The sequence below is a fragment of the Camponotus vicinus genome, unplaced genomic scaffold (assembly GCF_025532165.1).
Source record: "Camponotus vicinus isolate PSW18456_S1 unplaced genomic scaffold, iyCamVici1.0 SCAF_9, whole genome shotgun sequence".
NCBI lineage: Eukaryota > Metazoa > Arthropoda > Insecta > Hymenoptera > Formicidae > Camponotus > Camponotus vicinus.
This window is the reverse complement of record NW_028141981.1, coordinates 13,721,168-13,741,771: the sequence shown is the minus strand read 5'-3', so window position 1 is coordinate 13,741,771 and position 20,604 is coordinate 13,721,168. Positions and strand designations below refer to the sequence as shown.

The following is a 20,604-nucleotide window of genomic DNA, read 5'->3' as shown; positions in this document are numbered from 1 at the left end:
TCAGCCAGGGCAGGATACGGGAATGGTCGTTGGTGGGAAGCATGTTGATTCCTCTGTGGTGGTTCCCGATATAGTCGGGCCCGGTCCACGAATTTAGATGGTTTACTTTTATAATGGTTCCGACTATTCTCCCATTAGCTTATTTTAGTCATATGATAAAATATGATAAAATAATTCTGTACATTAGATGATATTATTTTGTTGGAAGATTTAATTTAATTTACGTGGCATGAAATAGCGGAGCGAGTTTTTTCTCAAGACATTAACTGATATTAAGGAAACAATATTAAAAGGAACTGATATTAACTGATATTAAGAAAAAAAGAAAATAAAAAATATTTATAAATTCAGTAAAGAAGGATCAACCGATATCCAGGAGAAAAATTACGAGTGAGTATTCGTTGAATTTTAGGCGTGTATTTTCGTCTGAATGCAACTAAGTGCAAAAGGAATCACGTGTGCCTCTCTAGTAAAAAGGATTCTCTAGTAAATACTCGGCATGAAACTGCGCATACGCAATTTAGTGTCGCGAGAAAGATAGATCATCTCATGCCCGAGGCTGGTTCATCGATCTGCAGTCTGTGTACTTTCCATCTCTCGGCTGCGCCCGAGAAGAAAAGTGGCCGTTGAAAGACGCGTTGTCGCTCGAGCGGCACATACTCAATGAATACCACTTTCTTACTCGAATGAAGAAGAAAACTGCATCTGCGAAAGCGCACGTCGATACGCCGTGTAACTTTTTGACTCCTTGACGAATCGATGGTTAAATTCAGCTACATCGATTTTATGATAGTTTTGCATTCTCTCTAGATTATATATACATAAATATTTTATAAATGATATATAAAAGGTATAGAGAGAGAGAATGAGGACAAGAATAAAATATACTGACTAACAGATTGCAATTTATTATTGAAGTAGGTTTATACTCTTTTTGTGTAGATGAAAATTTTTAGATAAAAAATTAGTTTCTGTAAATAATATGTATATATATACATTATAATTTATGGTTGCACTTCGCTATTTTCTTTTACTTCGAGGACAGAAAAAAGTGAAATAAGAATACAATGTGCAGAGTATTTAATGCAGTGCTTTGAGTGGGAATTCGCTTGATTGAACATCAAGATTCTTTTACTCGGTTAGAAAGTGAATTCAGTGAGACGTAAAGATGGAAAAATTGCATTCCTTTGATAAAGAATTTCTCAATCTTGTTACTGCGAAGTAATCTATTGATAGATAAATGCATTCTTTCTCGCGCGTTCGATTCGAAAATGAAATTGCTAGTTCCATTTATTAAAAAATGTTCTTTTCAAAATAAAAATGCTTTTATTTTTCCATATCAATTTTAAATTTGGATGAAAGTAAAATATACATATTTATTTTTTAATAAGATTCCAAGATGTAAAATTTATTAATTTCAGGATACACAATTTACATATTTATTTATTTCAAGTTTTCAATTTTTTAAAATTTAAAAATTTTAAATAAGTAAAAATTTAAAAGATTTTTAAATTTTTACAGAAATTATTTGAATAATTAACTAAATCCTTTGAAAACATTATATAACTATAATCCAAACATTATTAAAACATTATTAACTATATCCTTTGAAAACATTATATTTCATTATATTAATATGATATGAATTTAACCGAATTTTCCACAGCATTTATTATTATCTTCCTTCCTCTCTTGTTTGGCAAATGATTGACTCAAAAGAGATTTTATATGTATATAAATTTCTCGTATTCGTATTTTGTGAATTTAGTTCAAGCTTTGACTCCTAAATTTGCATTTCCAATGCTTTAATCATCTGTAATGATTCTCTCGAAAATTAATAGAATCCGCAATATAGTAATAACAATTCAGCTGCAAATTATATAATTTAAGCGGTAAATATTTCTATTAAACTCGTTTTCTTATATATAAGAATAATTAAATGAAATATGATTCATAATAAAAGAGATGACAAACTTATTTAAAATAATTAAAAATAAATTTTAACAGCACATGTGATGCAGATAAAGATATTGTTATATTTCTATACTAATTAAATATATCAAAGTTTGTAAATTAAATTAATTAAATATATCAATACTTAATTAATTTAATCAACAAACATCTTGCAAAATATAATATTAGATTAAATTAGGAAGTTACATAGTTATTACAAAATTTTCATAAAAATTATTAAATATTATTCTACTACAACATAAACAGATGGTGTTAGGAAATTGCTTGAATTATCGCATGTGGAAGGCATATTATGTAATTTGTGATGTGCGAGTTTGGTAAAGCATATAATGCCACTCGAGAAATAATTAAAATACAGAATCAACGGAGGCCACCGAGAGCTAATGGAAAATAGCATGCCTAATTACATCCGTGTGTCTGTATATTTGCAAAATAATTCACGATTAATGCCACCTCACGTAGCTTTATTATCAGATATTTCACATAATTTTTAATATCACGCGGTCGGGTTGCGTTACGTGCTTCCAGCTGAATATGGATTTATTCGATATGCGGAAAATGTCTGTTATTTCAAAAGCGGAAAACGGCGGATCATCGATTAGTCGGATTAGCACGTTTGTTATAGGATTGCGTAAATCCATCACGCTCTGTGCTATCCTGTGTATACGGTTTTACGTATCGAATGAATGGATTATCTATCCGATTCGTTTTGTAAGGGACGGATTACATTCTATATTAACATTGAAAGCAAGCAGGATAGCAAAATTATCTGGCTAGCGTCAACAAACGTTTCAATGCGTAAAGCTATGCTTCACTGGATATCATTATATTACATTTACGTATTATACATACTGTACACTAACAAGAGATAAGCTGACCAAAATTGATACAGTCAGATATCGCCATATGTGTGCAACGTGAATGCATATATCGGCAAAATATGATGAATTATTAAGCAAAAGTAACGTTACATATGTAGTCGATATTTTAAAAGGAGCTAAGAATGTTAATCTAATAAATTGTACGAAAAAGACATTGTTTTCATTTGCAGCTGGAAAGAATATAATAGATATTATAGAATACATTTTTTTTCAGATTAGAGACTATTAAAAGATCTATTACTAGTATAAGATATTAACGAGAATTTTCCACCAAAAGAAAATGTTTATAATAAACTAAAACTTCAGTTTGCTTAATACGTGATCGAATTGGCAAGATGAATTTTATTCAAAGTTTATATGGCGGACTTTTTATGATGACAAAGAGATATAATGGATGAACGATTGCGCTTAATGCGTTCTGCGTATTTACTAGTGATGAAAAAGAGCAAAAACACTGGGAACTTTTGCCAATATATATAATGACTTCATTCAAAAATAAAAAATACTGATGTATATGTCTCAATCGTATAAATGTTTTATTTTTAAATAAGTCATTGATTAGTCCAAGTAAAAAGCATGCCATTTTAATTTGAAATAATCTAGAATGCATCAGCTATACGTTATAAGTTTTATATTGAACATTTTGAATCTTCTCATAAAATCGTATTAGTTAAGAAATACTTTTATCGATTATTGAGAAGTTAATGTTATAAATGAAAATTATTGTTAACTGATTTATATTTATATTTGAAATTGTACCAAAAAGTATCTTGAAAAAATTTTAATAATGAATTTTAATAATGAATTCATTATTATTCAATAATGGAATTAATTTAGCAGAAAAAGGATATTTATTATATTTTAGGGGAGACCGCGCGTTGCTTAATACCGCAAATTAAATCTAAAGTAAAATGTGCCCGAGGCATTATTATTTAATACTTTTAATTTAACTTTCCCTTTCGTTAATCTACAATAATAGCCTAAAGTGACAAAGTATGTCTTAAAATTTATCTCGATAAATATCGAGATAAGTATGAATTAATTTCGCTATTGTAAGGGTCGTTTTCCTCGGAAATTAAATTAAAGTATGACCAAACGAAATTTCCAACTTGGTTTGATATGTAAATGAACTATTGTGATTGTTATTCCTGTCATAATTCTACACGGAGCTGATAAGTCTGAGAACGTTTTATTAGGATGAAGTTTGTTCGTTTCTTGCTAATGGGGTAAATTTTTCTTGAGATTTTTTATCGACATAAACTTGGATAACTTGAATGTAATATTATATTTACTAAGATAAATATTTACCAAGATAAATATCATTCGGCTGCATAAATCGATCTATATGCGTCAATTTTTCTTCTTATTGCTTGAAAAACATAAAATCTCGTTTCTCTTGTTCCAAAAATTTATAGATTATATTTCATTTTTAATATTTTTTAAATTCACAGTTTATCAGTTATTTGCATCATAAATTTACAGATACAGCTCTATTTGTATCATAAATCTATGATACAAATCAATATCGTAAATCTCTCACAATATTAGTAATTGCAAAATAAAGTCGTATTGACGATGCACATTATAGCTACAAGAAATTTTGCAATGTATAGTTTGTTTGGGTTATTAATCATTTATGCAATTATAATCATATATAAATTTATATAGGAATATAAAAATCTTCTATGCCTAATAAATCTGTAATTTTTAAATAATTTTGTAAAAGTTTTATATACATGTTTTATTACTGTGCGTACGATTTATACTTTTTTGATATTTGATCGTTTATATAATTACAGAGAGTTCGATTGGCATTAACAGTAAATATATTCAATTAGACCGTAAAAGCTGTGCCTACTGTGCTTTAATTAACGCCGGTAATTCACGAGTTTGTTAGTTTTATATCACAGATAATGTATGATAAATCAATTACCAAATTAGGGGGTTGTTGCGCAATAGCCGCCGCTATTTCGGTACAACATGTTGTCCTAATTTACACGCATGTTAATACCCAGGACGTTTGCAGCCGCATGCAAATAAATTGTTAATTGTTAAGTTAAAATATCTTTTTGAATATTTTTTTGGATATTACTTACAATATACTTCTTTCATCACATGATCAATTATATTTTTTAGGATTAAATTTTTTGATAAACAATTATATTCTATTCGCTTTTAAGCTTAATATCAGAATTTGCAGATAAGAATGTTAATATCAGCAATTGAAGATAAGAACATTTCTTTCGAGACATATATATGACACTGAAAGCGATTGAATTCATCAAAATATCGAAAGATATTCATTCGTATTTATTTGAAAGAATGAATTCAAGTTTCACAACAAATATTACATCTTTAAATTATTCTCTGATTTAATCTATCTTAAACATTTTTATTTCTTGAAATGGGTAAAAAGCCATACGAAGTTCTCTTTTTAAGGCAATCTACGGCACATGCGGCACTGAAATTGTCGGTGCGTATTCAAATCTTCAATAGGATCAGCGAATTGCATTAGGGAGTCAAACGAATTTTCTTTCTCGAATTCTTATGGGTGGCGTTTAACGTCATTAAGACCCGCTCGATAACTTAAAGAGGCGTCTCCGGATACAAATACTCTCGTTGCCGTTTAGAGATTGCATGATATTACGACGAAACGGAATTTTTCATTAAATAGTTCAAGTTTCCGCTAATCATTGAAAGAGCACCAATATAGATGCGCGCATTTAATTACAACTTGTAGAGAGAGAAGAGAATATTGTTAAATTAAAATTCAATCTAATATTCAGGTTATCAGTTTTAATCGACAGTATACACATACATAGATATTGTTAATTAAAATAAATACTTTAAAATAAATCGTCAGTCCAATTGGTATGTACAATATACATATATAGCGGAGAATGTTTTATTTAAATCCAATCACTCCGCTCGTTAGTGCATCGTGAAATCAATGCAACGTATATTAATAGTACGATGTAAATATATTAGTTAATTATTGTAAATTAAAATGTTACCTTTGGTGCACATTGTATTATTTATATAACTATTAATATAACTATTTATATAATTAATATTATTTAACGAATTTTGTTGTGTGTGTAATAAGAACAGCATATCTTATACGTCAGAATTAATGCAATATCGAAATTAATTCCATCTAAACAATCATAAGTTGCGGTTGAGGAGTAATGTAACTGCAAAATATATTCAGACAGATATATGTGGCGCACAACAATACAAAGGTAACCGAGATTTCCGCATAATGTGATACACACAATGGAGCGTAAAGGCTAATTAATTAAGTGATGCAGGGCGAGTGAATGGCTCCCATAACACGTTTCATCCCAAAACATATTAGCAGAAATGGTTTATGCGGTATTTACCGGTGACACTCAAAGAGCCGTGATTCTACTTAAAACGGAATAGAATACAGTTTAACGAGCCACTTTGAATAACCCACTTCGACTGGTACACACGAGGGAGTGTCATTAGCTGGCACGTATTCCACATTCGGCAAGTTCTGAAATGGCACACAGTCGAATATTACGAGCCACCTACAGTGCTTAGGAAACCACGTGATGCGCGTATTCCTGAGGTGAACGAGAATAACGGAATATTAGAGTTATAATCTGCGCGAAGTATATTATAAACCGTAGATATAACATAAAGTAGCTGCTCGCTGAATATTGCGTTTTCCCAATGTTCTCATACGTGAATTGATTTTTCGTGATACATAATGTACTCGCCGTTATATAAGGAATATTGTTACCTACCTGTCTGTAAATATGTTCTGAACAAACATACGTTCCTTAAATTTCGAAAAATAATACTGATAATGCACATTTTACAAATATAGATAATATTATGGAATGTTATAAATTTTCTCTCTCTCTCTCTCATGTATCCTAAACACAAGACAACATTAAATTCTGCCATCGTTAGCCACGATACAGTTTACGGATAGTCAGCAATATAGCGTACTATGTGTTTGGTGGATTGATAGTTGTCGGATAACTGTGGACATCCCCTAGCCAGGTGTCGATTAATCCGGATACCTGTCAAATCAAGATATGCAAAGCGTAGTATGCTCGATATGCATGTAACTAGTGGGAAGCGTTGCGAAATTTGACTCCTTTGTAGTCAGATTACTCGCATGATTGAAGATAATCAATGAAATATACGTTTTAATGGTATATACAAAATTGAATTTTATGATATGAATAGTTTTATAACATTATAAAAAATTACATATATTTCAGAATTTATCATTCTGCCGTTATATATTTAATTATATGCAATTTAACAGAAATTGAGATGGAAATATTAAATTCTTGCGATTTACATTAACACAATAACTCCAACTTTTCTTATTTTCTTTTTTTTTGCATAATAATGTAACGCATTATTCTTCTAGAATAATGATATTAAATACTTGATCGATTATCGTTCACATTTAATAGTACTTTAATTAGTGCATTTGAGCATATAAATTTGATTTGATTTATTCATTTAATTAAGTTTTACTCCGATTCAACCGGTCGAGTATAGCGAATTTTACTTTGAAAGTTCTCATATCGCATTTCTGTCCTTTCTCTAGTTTCGGAAATTTTAGCGTCTCTCCCTCAAGTGGTTCATTAGCAGCAAGTTAACTTGTAAAGAAACACCTAATTATATTAAAGATTATTTTTAAAGCAAACTCGATCTTTTTTTAATTCACATGGCAGGACATACTAGCTATTCAGAAAAAAAGAGTTAAGTACCCTTAAAACGATGTAAAAAGAGGGCTACTAAATTAAATGCAGCTTATCAATATAAAATTACACCTGTGTAACTTTAAGACGGGGGCTATAAAAACTTTAGGAATCTTTAGTGAGATTGGTGTAACGAGTTTCATAAAGCTAAAATTTCCGAGATTTTGGATTTATTGAACGATATATACATATTGAAAAAGATTTGACACATGTATCGTTTCATTTAAAAAGTGATTCGTGTTTGTTTCATTTAAAAAGTGATTAAGATACATATATATTTTAAAGATGAAAATATGTGATACATATAAATGAGTTAATTGATTGTTCTTTGCAAACTTTATTACTTCTATTTGTTCCTCTCTTCTTCTTTTTCTTTATCTTCATATTACAATTTTAATAGTATGTACATAAAATGTGACTCCAGTTATTAGAAAATATGCTAAGTACTCATCGTAAAAAAAGTTCTTTGAATAATTGTCTCACTGAAGTTGAATTTTATGATACTCTTAAAAGTGGAGATCAGATACAAAGCACGACGGGTGATATTTTTATGAAACGTAAGTTGGGTACATGCCGGCCCCATATTTCACATCAGTTGTGTGCCAGAAAACAGCTACAAAAGGCGTTGTACGCAATATTTTTATGCGGCATCCAAGGCAAATTAATTAAAACAAACTTTTTTGCACGCAACAATTTCGGAGTGAATGCGCGTTGTATTTTTATCACAGCTATAACACTCATTGAGATGCGCTGGCGAGCTGACATAATTAAAAGTGTCTAGAAATGACATAAAAACGTCCGTTGTTCCATCAAAGGATAACGTTTAATTTCTGCCTTAAACATTTATTCAAAATTGCGCGCAATAATTGTAGAATTAGCGGAAATAATCAAATATGTCGTAGCAGACTTTCAAGTTATATGCAATTTATATTTGCAAATTACTAACAAACACTGTGTCAGTTTGTATGCTCGGTTGACATATATATAGTGTGTACATTTCATTAGCTCGCTAGGGTTACGCCTGTTATCTCTGTTTCTTGATTCCAGTCCTTTATTACGGTAATTAATATGGTCTTTGAAAATGAATTTCTTGATTAGCAACATCAGTATGATCAAAGCAATCGTTACGATGACAAAATCTTCATCAGATTTAACAGCTACATATTGCGAGACATGTTTGTAACACATTTCATAATTATGATATTAATATAATTTTTTGTTATTAATATTAATATAATTTTTGCGACAAATTTATTCTATATATTAATGTTAAAAATATACATTTATCGAATTAATATTCTGCTCGAGATGTAGCAAAAAGGAAATTAAATAATATTAACATTATTATATGCTATAAATCTGCATCAACATATAAAATTACACGCAAAAGCCTGTTTGTTGATATATATTAAAAGTAATGCAATCTGAGTTATTAAATTTATACAAACCGCAAATCTCATAAAATAATTATACATATAATATCGTAATCACATGATTATTCTGGGTTAAAAGTGTTTATAAATTCATGACATATATATTATTACGATGAGATAGGTAATTTAATTTCTTTCTTAATGATCGACAAAAGAAAAAAATATAAAATTATACATTTTCAAAATATTTTCAAAAAAGCTTATTTATTTTGTAAAATATCTGTAAAAGATACTGCTGTAATATCTTCCTGAGTTTGTTACATCATTATATATACTTGAGGCGAGAGAAACGCTATCGCGTTGATTCATTAACATTTGTTTATACTCTTAGCTGCGGATGAGGGATAATGCGTACATACACGTTGCACTTGTTTTCATAGTCTTCCTTTGTTTGTTCATAACGGCATAAGCGTTTGGATCCTCGGGCTAGCGCAGTTTATCTTCCTCACGTTTGCTTTTATTATTAGATTATTAAATTATCGTGCTTCTATCGAGATTATTCAACATTTCAAGTAAGAGATCAGGCACTCAATCGATATATTGAAAATAATACTCTGTTGATTTGATTTGATGTTGGTTTTTGTCGATTAAAGCATACGCTGATCATTCTTTTATATTAAAATCTTTTTTGTAAAGTACCAATAATGTGCTTAATTATTAGATGATGTAAAATCCTATGTTAATTTATATTGTATATTCTAATGAAACGAAATAATTATAATTAGTAGTAATTATGTTTAGCAATTAAGTTAAAATATTTTAGCACCTTTTATACAAACATTGATTTGCGCAACTCCCTGTCTATTGTACGTAATTATTCTATTACGAATTATGTAATAATCGTGAGATATTTGAAGAAGAATATTTTTGCGTTCTTTCTCCCTGCGGGTTTTGCATTTTGATTTATATCGCAGTTTAAGCATTTTTTCGCGTCGTGAACAATGTTATTTCATTTAATCAAATTCAACAGTTAAAAGTAATACGCGAATATAGGTAGAGAAAGCGAGTAGCGGAAATGGCAGTGAAACTCCATTGGCTTATTCGGATCGTATTCTATATTTCTTTTATCTCCATTCTTCTTATTCGCAAATAAAAATGATCGTTCTGCCCCTGTGCGTCGGCAAATGCTGACCGTTTTAAAAGGAAATATTTTTCAAGCTGGCTATTTCAACGGTTTGTAGCGATTCTACGAAAACTCGGACGAATATGGATGCGTCAAATTCACATTCGCTTTATCTCGTAAGCCACACGCGTGTGGCTTTATCTCTATGAAACGGCACTGGTCTCGCGCGGAAAATAAATTTCTCAATCGTTCTCCCGACAAATGTCTAAACGCTCGTCTCTTTAGCTGCAATTTTATCTCGTTGGTACATTAAATCGTGTACACATCATGACACACACACACGTTTGTACGTCACGATTTTTTTTAACTCCACCGACACGACGGACATCACGAACTCGTGAGCGCGCACATCGCGGCTGAATCGATTAAAGCTTGACAATGACAGAAAACGTTGTAAACCCTAGTTTGCAAGCTGCATATTAGACACAGAATGGTCTCAACTCACCCGAAAACTCATTAACCCCTATTCTTTCTGCATCCCTGTGATTATTTTGCTTCGTCAGCCTTCCTTGTTTAATGCGGAAAGTTAACGCGATAACTTTTGCGAATAACGTAGGGGAAGCAATTAAGTGAAAAGCAGCGGACGATGGGATTAAAGCGATTTTGAATGAATCACGCGTTCCGTGAAACGGACCGCGAAATAATGCGCGTTCGGAAGTAGTTCGAGGCAAAAGGATTCTCTTTTTTTTCCCCGTGCGATTCAACAAATTGGCGCGTCGTTTTTGGCCCGTTTCTGCCGGAGAAAAGCGTTAACCGAACGGTTGCGACGAGAGGTAGGATCGAGCAAACTGCCGCACCTCGTTCGGCCTCTCGTTCGGAAATAAAACAATGCGCGGTCGTCGAACGCGAGTGTCGAAGTGTGACGGTGCGAGCGACAAGAGGCCGGAATGCGGTGATTGTGCGTGCATCATTTATTGTTGTCACGACACAATAATTCTATTTCGCGCGAGCGTCCCGATTAATCATTGGCGGAGGCCGCGCGATCGCTCAACCCTGTTTCGAATCCATTTCCGCTATTCAGTCCCTTCCAGAAGTGACAGAGCGGCTACGATCTGGCGTTAATACGCAACTTCGCGATGAATAGAATTGGATCAAGGCGCTTGATTAATTTTATGAATTGTCCTCTTCGGGCTTTGTGTATCTCGACACATTTAGAGGAGTCTTATAAATGACTGACCGAAGTGACAGGCTGCAATGAAACGTTTTATTATTGCAGGCGTAAGATTTTTAAAAAGCTCACTCGGAGACTGACACGAGTGAGTTGAGACACACGAGTTGAGCAAAGTCTAAGGCAGGAACGTGTTAGTGTGTTCTCGCTCGCTTGGCTGCCATTAACAGAATATTTACCGATGTGTAATTACCGTTCCGAGTGATTCAAGAGGGACGATATGGTCCACCAGACAATTTCATTCTCACTGTCTGCTCTTGATGGTACATGTGTCTACGAACGCTCCACTGACTCGGGTTAGCTTTCCTTGCTGAATTCAATTTCCCTGAGTCCACAAGGATGAATCGCAGGTGCATTGGGTTGCTTCGATAAACAGAGATTGCAGTGAACGAAGGAAAGTTGCTATAATTGCTATTTTTCTTATCAATATATTATCTCAAGTTTTATCATTTTGTGCTCACTTATTTTTAATATAGACATATTTTTTTATGTTCATTTACATATTAAATCGGGAAGAAGTTAAATATTGAAGAGTAGTGAAAAAAAAGTGGATGAATTGTCACATATTTGCAAAATCCTCGAATAAATTCTTTCGTCAAATTTTATTTCTATAAATACTTTACATTATTATTAATAATGTCATCCCCGATATTGAAAAATAGTTGGAAAGTTTTCTCTCTCCCACGTTGCAGGATAGTTTGCGAGCCGTTAAGATAGGCTTAAATTGTTCGGTTTCACGGCTCCATGCCAAACATAGAAGGTCGAAAGTGTATCGATCTACCGATTGTGGCAACGACCGCGAGGTAATCGCGATGAAGTCAATAATCCATGATCCGCTCAGCTTGGAAACAGCTCTATTCCGACGTGTAATTTGGATCGGTGCTTATCTATTGGCGCACACCGTGTTCCTCGTGCTCGTTCTCCTTGCAAACCTCCAATCTTCTTCCGCGACAGCTTCACGCTATGCATAGGGACAATATTTGTATTGACGATTAAAGCATTAGATTAATTCGGCTCATTATGATTCGTTCTGATTGATTTTCACCGTTTAAGGGATTATGTCTAGTCATAAAAGTAAAAAAAAAACGATTTTATGTTTTTACATTTCCTTGAAGTATATCATATTGAAAATATTTCCTAAAAGTTTCAAATTAATCGGATGCAAATTGACGGAGTTATAAGTGTATGTTTCATGAAGCGCCAGAATGTATAACTTTGTTTAAACACGATTATAAAGCTTCAGCTCTGATATTTTGAGAGCTATCAAGCCAATATATAAAAATTTAAATAAACTAAAATTATATGGACCCGGAATAGATGATTCTGTGTAAATTAAAAAATCTGCATTTTATTTAAAAGTAAACTTGACACAAATCTTAAACGCGTTTTTCTCGAAATCACTTTTTCAAAATCGGTGAACAAGATATTTCGAAAACCGTTACACCGATTTGCTTGAAATTTTACAGGCTTCTTCCACATATAAAAACCTAGTAGATGAACGAAGGATTTTGTTTTTTAATGAATACTTTTTTTTACTTAATAAAAAATGAGCAATTTTTAAGTCGAAAAAGGATATCTTAGTGTCAAATGGCTGCCATTTTGTCCCAAAACAATTTTTCGATTAATCCTTCGTTCATTTACTAGACAATTTCATACATTAACTACAGTTTATCGAATTTTTATATCAAATGAATCAGCTTCGAATAACAACCGCGCAGCGTTTTTTAAAAAACAATATCCGGGAGAATAGTTATAACTTTTACATTTTTCAATATTTTATTTAAAAATAAATATAATAACATCCTTAATATTTGTACTTTTGAATAAAAATTGATTTGTAAAAAAAAAATTATTACACTTTTCAAAAAAAATTCCCAAACATCATACTTTTTTCGGTCTGCTGACTAGGTATAACCCCTTAATATGAATTCAAACATAACCGAGAGTTATTTTTATCCGATGATCTTCTCGTTGAAAGTGACAATCATTTTTCATAGATTGTGCACATACATGAGACTTGTCTTATTACACGCGATGCGTCGTGTAAATAGCTTTGTTTAAATAATCCCTGTCTCCCTGTGAAAAGGAGAGATCGTTACGGAGAGATGCAACGGAGAGATGCGACGCGTCACAGGACGAGTATGTTCCCGGCAACGAAAACGCCAGAGCGTAATGATATTCAGAACTTCCCCGCGAGAAGTGGCGCGCTGTCAGGGAACATGAACATCTCGGGATGGATACAGAGACATATTTCGGCGCACACGTGCCGGCATTGCAGTCTGCCGCGTATGGTGTGTCGCGCAAAACGAGACTGTTTCGCGTCAGTAAATTCTCGGCAACATGCCGATACAGCGAAATGTCGGGAATGACTCACTTAGGATACGTGCGGCATCTCACGTCATCCACTGTATTGAGATTTTTGGAATTGTTCCGTTTCGATCTTCGTCTGTTTGTTCTTTCGTCGTGTCGAGTTTTATGTCATATTTCACGTCATGTCAGAGACGCATGCGTATTCTATCTCATTTAACAATTTGATAAAGTGTGAATTTAGATTTAATTACATACGAAATTCATTACGTTCTTTGATATCGCGCTGGTCGCGTCACCGAGCGGTAAATTTAACGTTACTAATCTTTTTTACCGAATCCAACGTCACGTTTTTGCCGTGGCAGGAGCGTGGATGTTCTATTTCATTCGAGAACTAATTTAATAAAGTGTTAATTTAAGTTTAATTGTAGAAAATTTATTATGTTCTTTGATATCGCGCTAGTCGCAGGTAGTCGCAGCAAATTTAATATTACTGATTACGATAATCTTGCGCCATCCTTACACATGCAATTTAATAGCGTTGAACCGTGGTCGGTTGATATAACGAAATGTTGTTAAATGGGTCACTTAGCATTTAATGTCGCCCTGTTTCAGAGGGACCGAGCTTCAGCGCGCCAATAACAAACGTGACGATCCCAGTGGGAAGAGAAGCTATCCTCTCCTGCGTCGTGGCGAACCTTTCTACGTACAAGGTAAGCTGCCAAGCACACGACATCTTTAATCTTGCATCGTGCCGATTTCGCTACGCTTTGCTTACAAGGAGAAGTGCAAATGATGTCGAGAATATTTCTGCCGTAAAAATGTGCGAACGATATCAATGCGAAATATTTATGTACGAATTCAAAGACGATTCTCACGTCTCACGAGTAATTTGCATATCCAATTAAAAGAAAAAGCCTCGATAAAAAAATCAATAGCGCGCCGTCAAAAAAGTTGGGTAGGATGAAGTGAAAACGGACAGTTTGCAACTATTGCAGTGTAAAATTCAGTGCAAAGTTCGCCGAGACAAAAAATGGAAAATCGTTATATGCGCTGATAAACAAAGTTTAATTTAACTGCCAGTTACAACGGGCATCCGTGGACTTCATTGCTGTGAATGTATTCCTCAGCACGCTGCAGAAACGTGAATCTGCACGAATGGATTTCATGATGTGGCAAACATCGTTCACCGTGAGTCCGCAAAGTCTGATGAATTTAAGGTCATTCATCATGCGATAAAAATTTATCCTCGTCGCGATATGTGAAGTTATATATCGTCTGACGTACGCGATTATATTGTACGCTCGAAATAGAAAAAGATTGCATTACAAATTGATGTAGAAGAAATTCTCAAACGTTTTTATTATATTCAAGATATTACTTCTCTGCATTATTCTATTTTATTCTACGAATGTCTCGGAAATACTTCTACGCGCAAATTATGTATGTAATGTCCTATAAATAATAATAATATCAAATAAAACTTCTCTCTTAAAAAGGAGATTCAAAATGGCCAAGGAATCCTTAAGCGAGAGAGGTGTGGATACATTCAGTCCTGATGCACTTGGTGCATTTCGAGATATCGTTGTAGTATCTTATACATTCTCCGTTTGTTACTTTTTCGTTAGTTTCGTCTTTCTGGAAAATATATTGCCAGAATTCCATTCTTACTTAGAATTTTTTGGGGAACGTCAAATAATGCGAGTTTCACCATTACGTGAAAAACATTCGCTGAATTCCTGCGATGTTCACATTCTCAAGACGCTACGAATTCTCTACGGTGGATCACATATTTCGCGATCCAGCGGCGCAGTTTTGGAAAACCTCTGCAGCCAGTGTGGCGAGAGTATTGCGTTCTACAAGGTGATACGAACACGATATTAAACGTTAGTAAAATGCTATGTGTTATACATGTGTATATTTTAGAAAGATATAAATGATTTAATCAAGGCAACGCCATCCATTCATAATTCATATGAAATTTGACATCATTTTTTGATACATTCTAATACAAGTCGAAAACTCATTCTACGAGATATTCTTTGTATAAGATATAAAAAAAAGAAAAAAAAACAGAAAATTTAATGAGTAGTGTTTATGTGAATAATTATGTATAGGGTAAAAATATTTAAATAACGATTTGTTTGACAGACTTAGAACAGAGGCTTAGCTTAAGTACGTCAGGTTAAGCCAAGGATATTATGCAATTACGGCCTGCAAAGGACGAAAAGCGTTCATATCGCGCTCCCACGCTTCCTTCGTAGCTTATCTAACACTATAATGCCCGGAATAGCGTTTTAATCTCAAAATATATTATTCGAAAATTAAAGGGGTCCGTCCAGGCGAGACGCTAAGAGAACTTGAAGGAAGGAAATCCGCTGTAATTATACGTGTTTATTTCGCAATTAAGGGAAACGTAATTATATTTTATTTATTCCATCATTTCATAAAAATATAAATATATATTATGTAATATGCAAATTATACAATAAATTATGTGTAATATGCAGGATGTTCATTTTAAAACTTTTCACCCGTTTATTTCATGATTGACTATTTTTTGCGAAAAATGCCAAAAGACGTCAATTTTATTTTCGAGGAAAGACATTAAATGCAATGAAATTTTTTTATCTCCTTCATGGAGGTAGTTATTCTTTCAAAAATCTTAAATGGTAATAGGAGTCAAGTATAGTATATCATTTAAAATGTCTTTTGATTCTCTGTAAAACTTTTTTTTAAGTGAATATTTTTCGAGAAATCGTACTTGAAAGTTTTAGATGTCAAAAAAGTTTTACATACAAAAATTTGGAGTAGAAACCAATTTAATATAACAAATGTTCAAAATCTTCTCCATTGTTTTCTAAACAATAATATAAACGATTCTCAAATTCTGGACGAATATTTTGAAAAAGACTTCTTTCTGTGGGGGACACTTAAATCCGTTGTTTATGGAACATTAGTGGAAAATGTAATGTACTTAAATGTCCTCGAAAACAAAATTGACATTTTTTTGGCTTTTTTCACAAAAAATAGTCAATCATGAAATAAATGGCTGGAAAGTTTTAAAATAAACACTTGTATATGACGCTTTATTTCTAACTTCGCTTATCAGTGTCATCTTTTTCGATTGTTCTTAAGGGGATCCCTCATTGAACTGTTACACGATTACAGCGCCCTCATCTAATCCTCATCTCGTATCTCTCTCTATCACGTTATTTATAAAGAAGATGCACTGCTTTTTCTACTTTACTTTACCAACATTTCAGGTACATACGGACCGAAATTTTTGAGCATATGCCATTTATTAATTAGACCACTAAACTCAATTTTCACAGTTCCTCAAGTTTTTATTGTGCAGTCCGCTATTGGGTATGCTATTGTTTTATGCATAAAAGTTACAAAACATTTATACAAGGCTAATGTCTTTATGAGGTGATAGCTTTAGACGCCATGTTGATCTAAGAAGTCGATAAATAAATATATAATTTTATACTTTTTTTCCTTTCTCAGTATATAATCGGCTTCCCCGTGTCCGTTTGCATCTATACTTCAACCGTAGGAAAGGATTTTTAATTCTATGTATACAATAAAAAATGGCACATGCCCAAAAATTACAGTGTTTTGTCGATAAAATAGATAGATTGAGGGATCCCCTTAAATATAAAAAAACGTTTATGCACATAAAAATATATTAAATCCTTTTTAATTCTTCTTCTTTTCAGTCGGATATTTAAAGGCGAACTAATGATTGTTAAACGTATTAAGAGTGATTAAAACATTCATGCGTAGACGGAAACGCCGCATTTCAAGATGCGTTTAACCGTCAAATTCTCGCAAATCTGCCTTAAACTTACCTATAGAGTAACTCCATTCGCGAACTATAATTCGACAACAGAGTGGAGTCTTAAATGGGTAGTACCCGGTGAAGATTTGCGGCGTCTTAAATGACACTAAGCGGCGAAAGTTTACTTGCGGCGAGCGCGCGTTTCTCTATCACAGACCATAAGATCGATCAGCATTCTCTTTCGAGACAAAATGAGAGACGTATCTTATCCGATAAAGGCAAAATTTATTTGAAAAAATGTGCATGGTATTTTTCATTAAATGAAATCACTCTCTTTTTTTAATTCAAAATAAAAGAAACATATGAACTCGTTATCCCAGTTCTGATGAAACAAGCTTGCATTGAAGCCAAATAAATCGGAATCTGGGAATAATAATGAATGAAAAAAAATTACTTCTCAGTGTTGTAGACAAAGAATAAAATTGACAAAATTCCAATTATAATCATGTCTTCGCCGAGTTATGTTGATATGCAAATCTTGCGACAGTTAGTATGCAATATGTTATTGTCAAAGGAACGAGTATCTATCTGTTTATCAACAACAGCGCCGTAAGAAAAAATATTGTAATATGTAAAGACGACGTCACATCACTTTAATATAACGCCCTAATATAATTTTGCGTCACGTATTACGCTGGCCGGCTAAATTTCGCCACAAACAAGTTCGCTTATGCTTGCGCGAGAGGCTTGTTCGCATCGTGGAGGCAGTTATGAGTAAGTGGCGAGCAGTAGGAGGAGGTGAGGTAGGTCGACCCTGTGTGATGTAGGGTCCTCTGCGTGTTGGTACACGTGAATGTTAATCAGAATGGGATTTACATATGAGGCTCGTATTACCTGGTAGTCAGGGCAGATGCACCGGGAGGAGAAGATAACGGCCTCCAGAGAGAATGGCATAAGAGGGGGGTGGGAGAGTAGGTTTAGGAGGCAAGAGGGAGACGTACGGTGTGTGCGGGCCACAAGAGTCACACCCTACAGCCTATCTGTAATAACGTGCCACGTAAGACATAATTATATATCACCTCAGGATTATTGCCGCATTTACACTCCGTCGTGCTAACAATGAGGATTCGACAATGTTGGCTCTCGTATTACGTAACTGCTCGTGGGATGTATCTCGTCATTTTGTGTCCGACTGTGAGCAAGGGACTAACGAAAGCTGCGTCGACGGCGTTTTGCGCGACGATAGATATAATTGTACAATCGCGTCGATCACGTAAAACGCTTGTTACGATCATTATTACCTTATACGCGTGTTATATAAGCGGTATTTTGCGAAAACGACTAAAATGCGATGTCATTCTGATGAAAAATTGTCTTCTGATTACGCTTTAATCGAACTTCTGAATTATTGATTGGAGTTTCATGCAAATTCGAAGACCCATAATGGTAGCCATCAAGCGGTTAATCACATTTTGCACGGGATCGATACTTGCCGACTATTATTCGCCGCTCTTGCTGTATTATCGCGGCCACGACTAATTTCTCTAGAACGATGAGAAGCAAGATGTGTGCGCGAAAGAGAAAAAACGCGCGATTATATTGGCCAAGATAATGTTTAAGTAATGTGCGATCTCTCAGAAGTAAGGACTTTACCCATGTCATCCGATATCATTTGTCTTAGCTATCAGGTTCTATTGTCTACTTGCATATCATCTGTGCAATATTGCATCGCTGATGCGCGTCGCGACATTGATCAAGCTTTATACGTAATTTGCTCACAAAGATACGCGAGCTCCAGCTTCCAGCTAATTTCGAATTAACGGAGAAAAATTTTTCCATCTCATCGCCTGTCATTTATCGGGGATCATCGTAATCGCTCGAAAGACCATGTGCACTCGTCGAGAATTTCGAAGGTAAATTCCAGCGACCGAGGTACAATAGTCACGACTGCCCAATGTTATTACCATTGTCTGCATATTGTCACGCTTCCAGTCTCACTCGCCTAAAGCTTGCGTACCTCTCGAGCACACGCTCGTTTTCTCACAATCACTACGGCGCAGTTCAACCCTTTGCAGCCTGAAGGGAGACTTTAAAGTACTGCTTCTGACGTCTGCAGTATATATTGCATGATACAGCTCGTGACACTTCTATTGCATCTCTCGTCAGTAAATATAGACTCTCTCGAATCCTCCTATAAATATCGTTAATGGTTTCCGCCAAAAGATCGATAACTTTTTTCGTTGAACGATTTATTTCAGGTGATAATGCAATCTTTACAACCTCGTTAGAGAAATCACGCTTCTTCCCGGCACTTGTTGAAAAACAGGAGCGAAGCTCGTAAGATCGCCAAATAAACGAAACGACTTAACTTCGTGTTTCGGAAAGTATTTCGGACAACCGTGAAAACGAAACATTTTCCATTTGATCGAATGCGTCCGTGTGCGATCCCACGTGGCCACTTGCTTTTGGATTACATTCGTATCCGTCTCGTAATCCCTTGGAGGACAGCGTCCGTATCGTCGTACGATCCTGGCGAAAGTGCAGAGAAGGTATCCGTTCGGTTAAACCCGCGAACCCATTTTCATGGCCCTCTTAAAATTGGACGAGCTTACTCGGTGGTTACTTACCGTCGTCGCATCAGGATCGAGGACCAGGTAAGTTTATGTGTGGAACACTCGGTCGCGCCGGCCTGTTATCGGAATCTTGGAAGCGAACTTCGACCACGACATACACCCATACACACATGCATACATATATATACTGACATCTAGGAAAATTACGTTAGAGAAACGAGTCTGTTAAAGTATTCATCACGTATAATGAACGAGCGCCACTAATTTAACCACTCGCTGGAAGACACGTACGTGTGTGTGTATACACGTGTGTATGTGTATTCGAGTGGACGTGTGCGCGTAATGTGAAATATTGACTCTTCTTGGTCGATTCGCGTGCCCAACTTTATTACGATCAGAATTAACGAAGGGAGATACTTGTTACTCTGCTCTTTTGGGTTCTTTTTTTCGTTCATCACAAATCTCTGTCTAACATACTGCACGTAATTCATCGGTTCTGATAAATGATAAGGTCAGTACGTGAAGTACAATCATATATTTTACCGCAAGGGATTGCTAGATCCGTTTTTAATCGTCTGTTATATTTTTTCTTATAAAACATAAAAAAGTT

General features: G+C 34.1%; 1 protein-coding gene across 2 annotated transcripts in view; it reads left to right on the top strand.

Annotated features, from left to right (window-relative positions):
- LOC145976874 (lachesin) overlaps positions 1-20,604 on the top strand; it is a 371,398-nt gene that overhangs the window by 309,683 nt on the left and 41,111 nt on the right. For both annotated transcript variants that reach the window (XM_083108341.1, XM_083108342.1), the window contains one exon: positions 14,253-14,350. In XM_083108341.1, the coding sequence (XP_082964467.1) occupies positions 14,253-14,350 (98 nt within the window). The remainder of the gene's footprint in view (positions 1-14,252; positions 14,351-20,604) is intronic.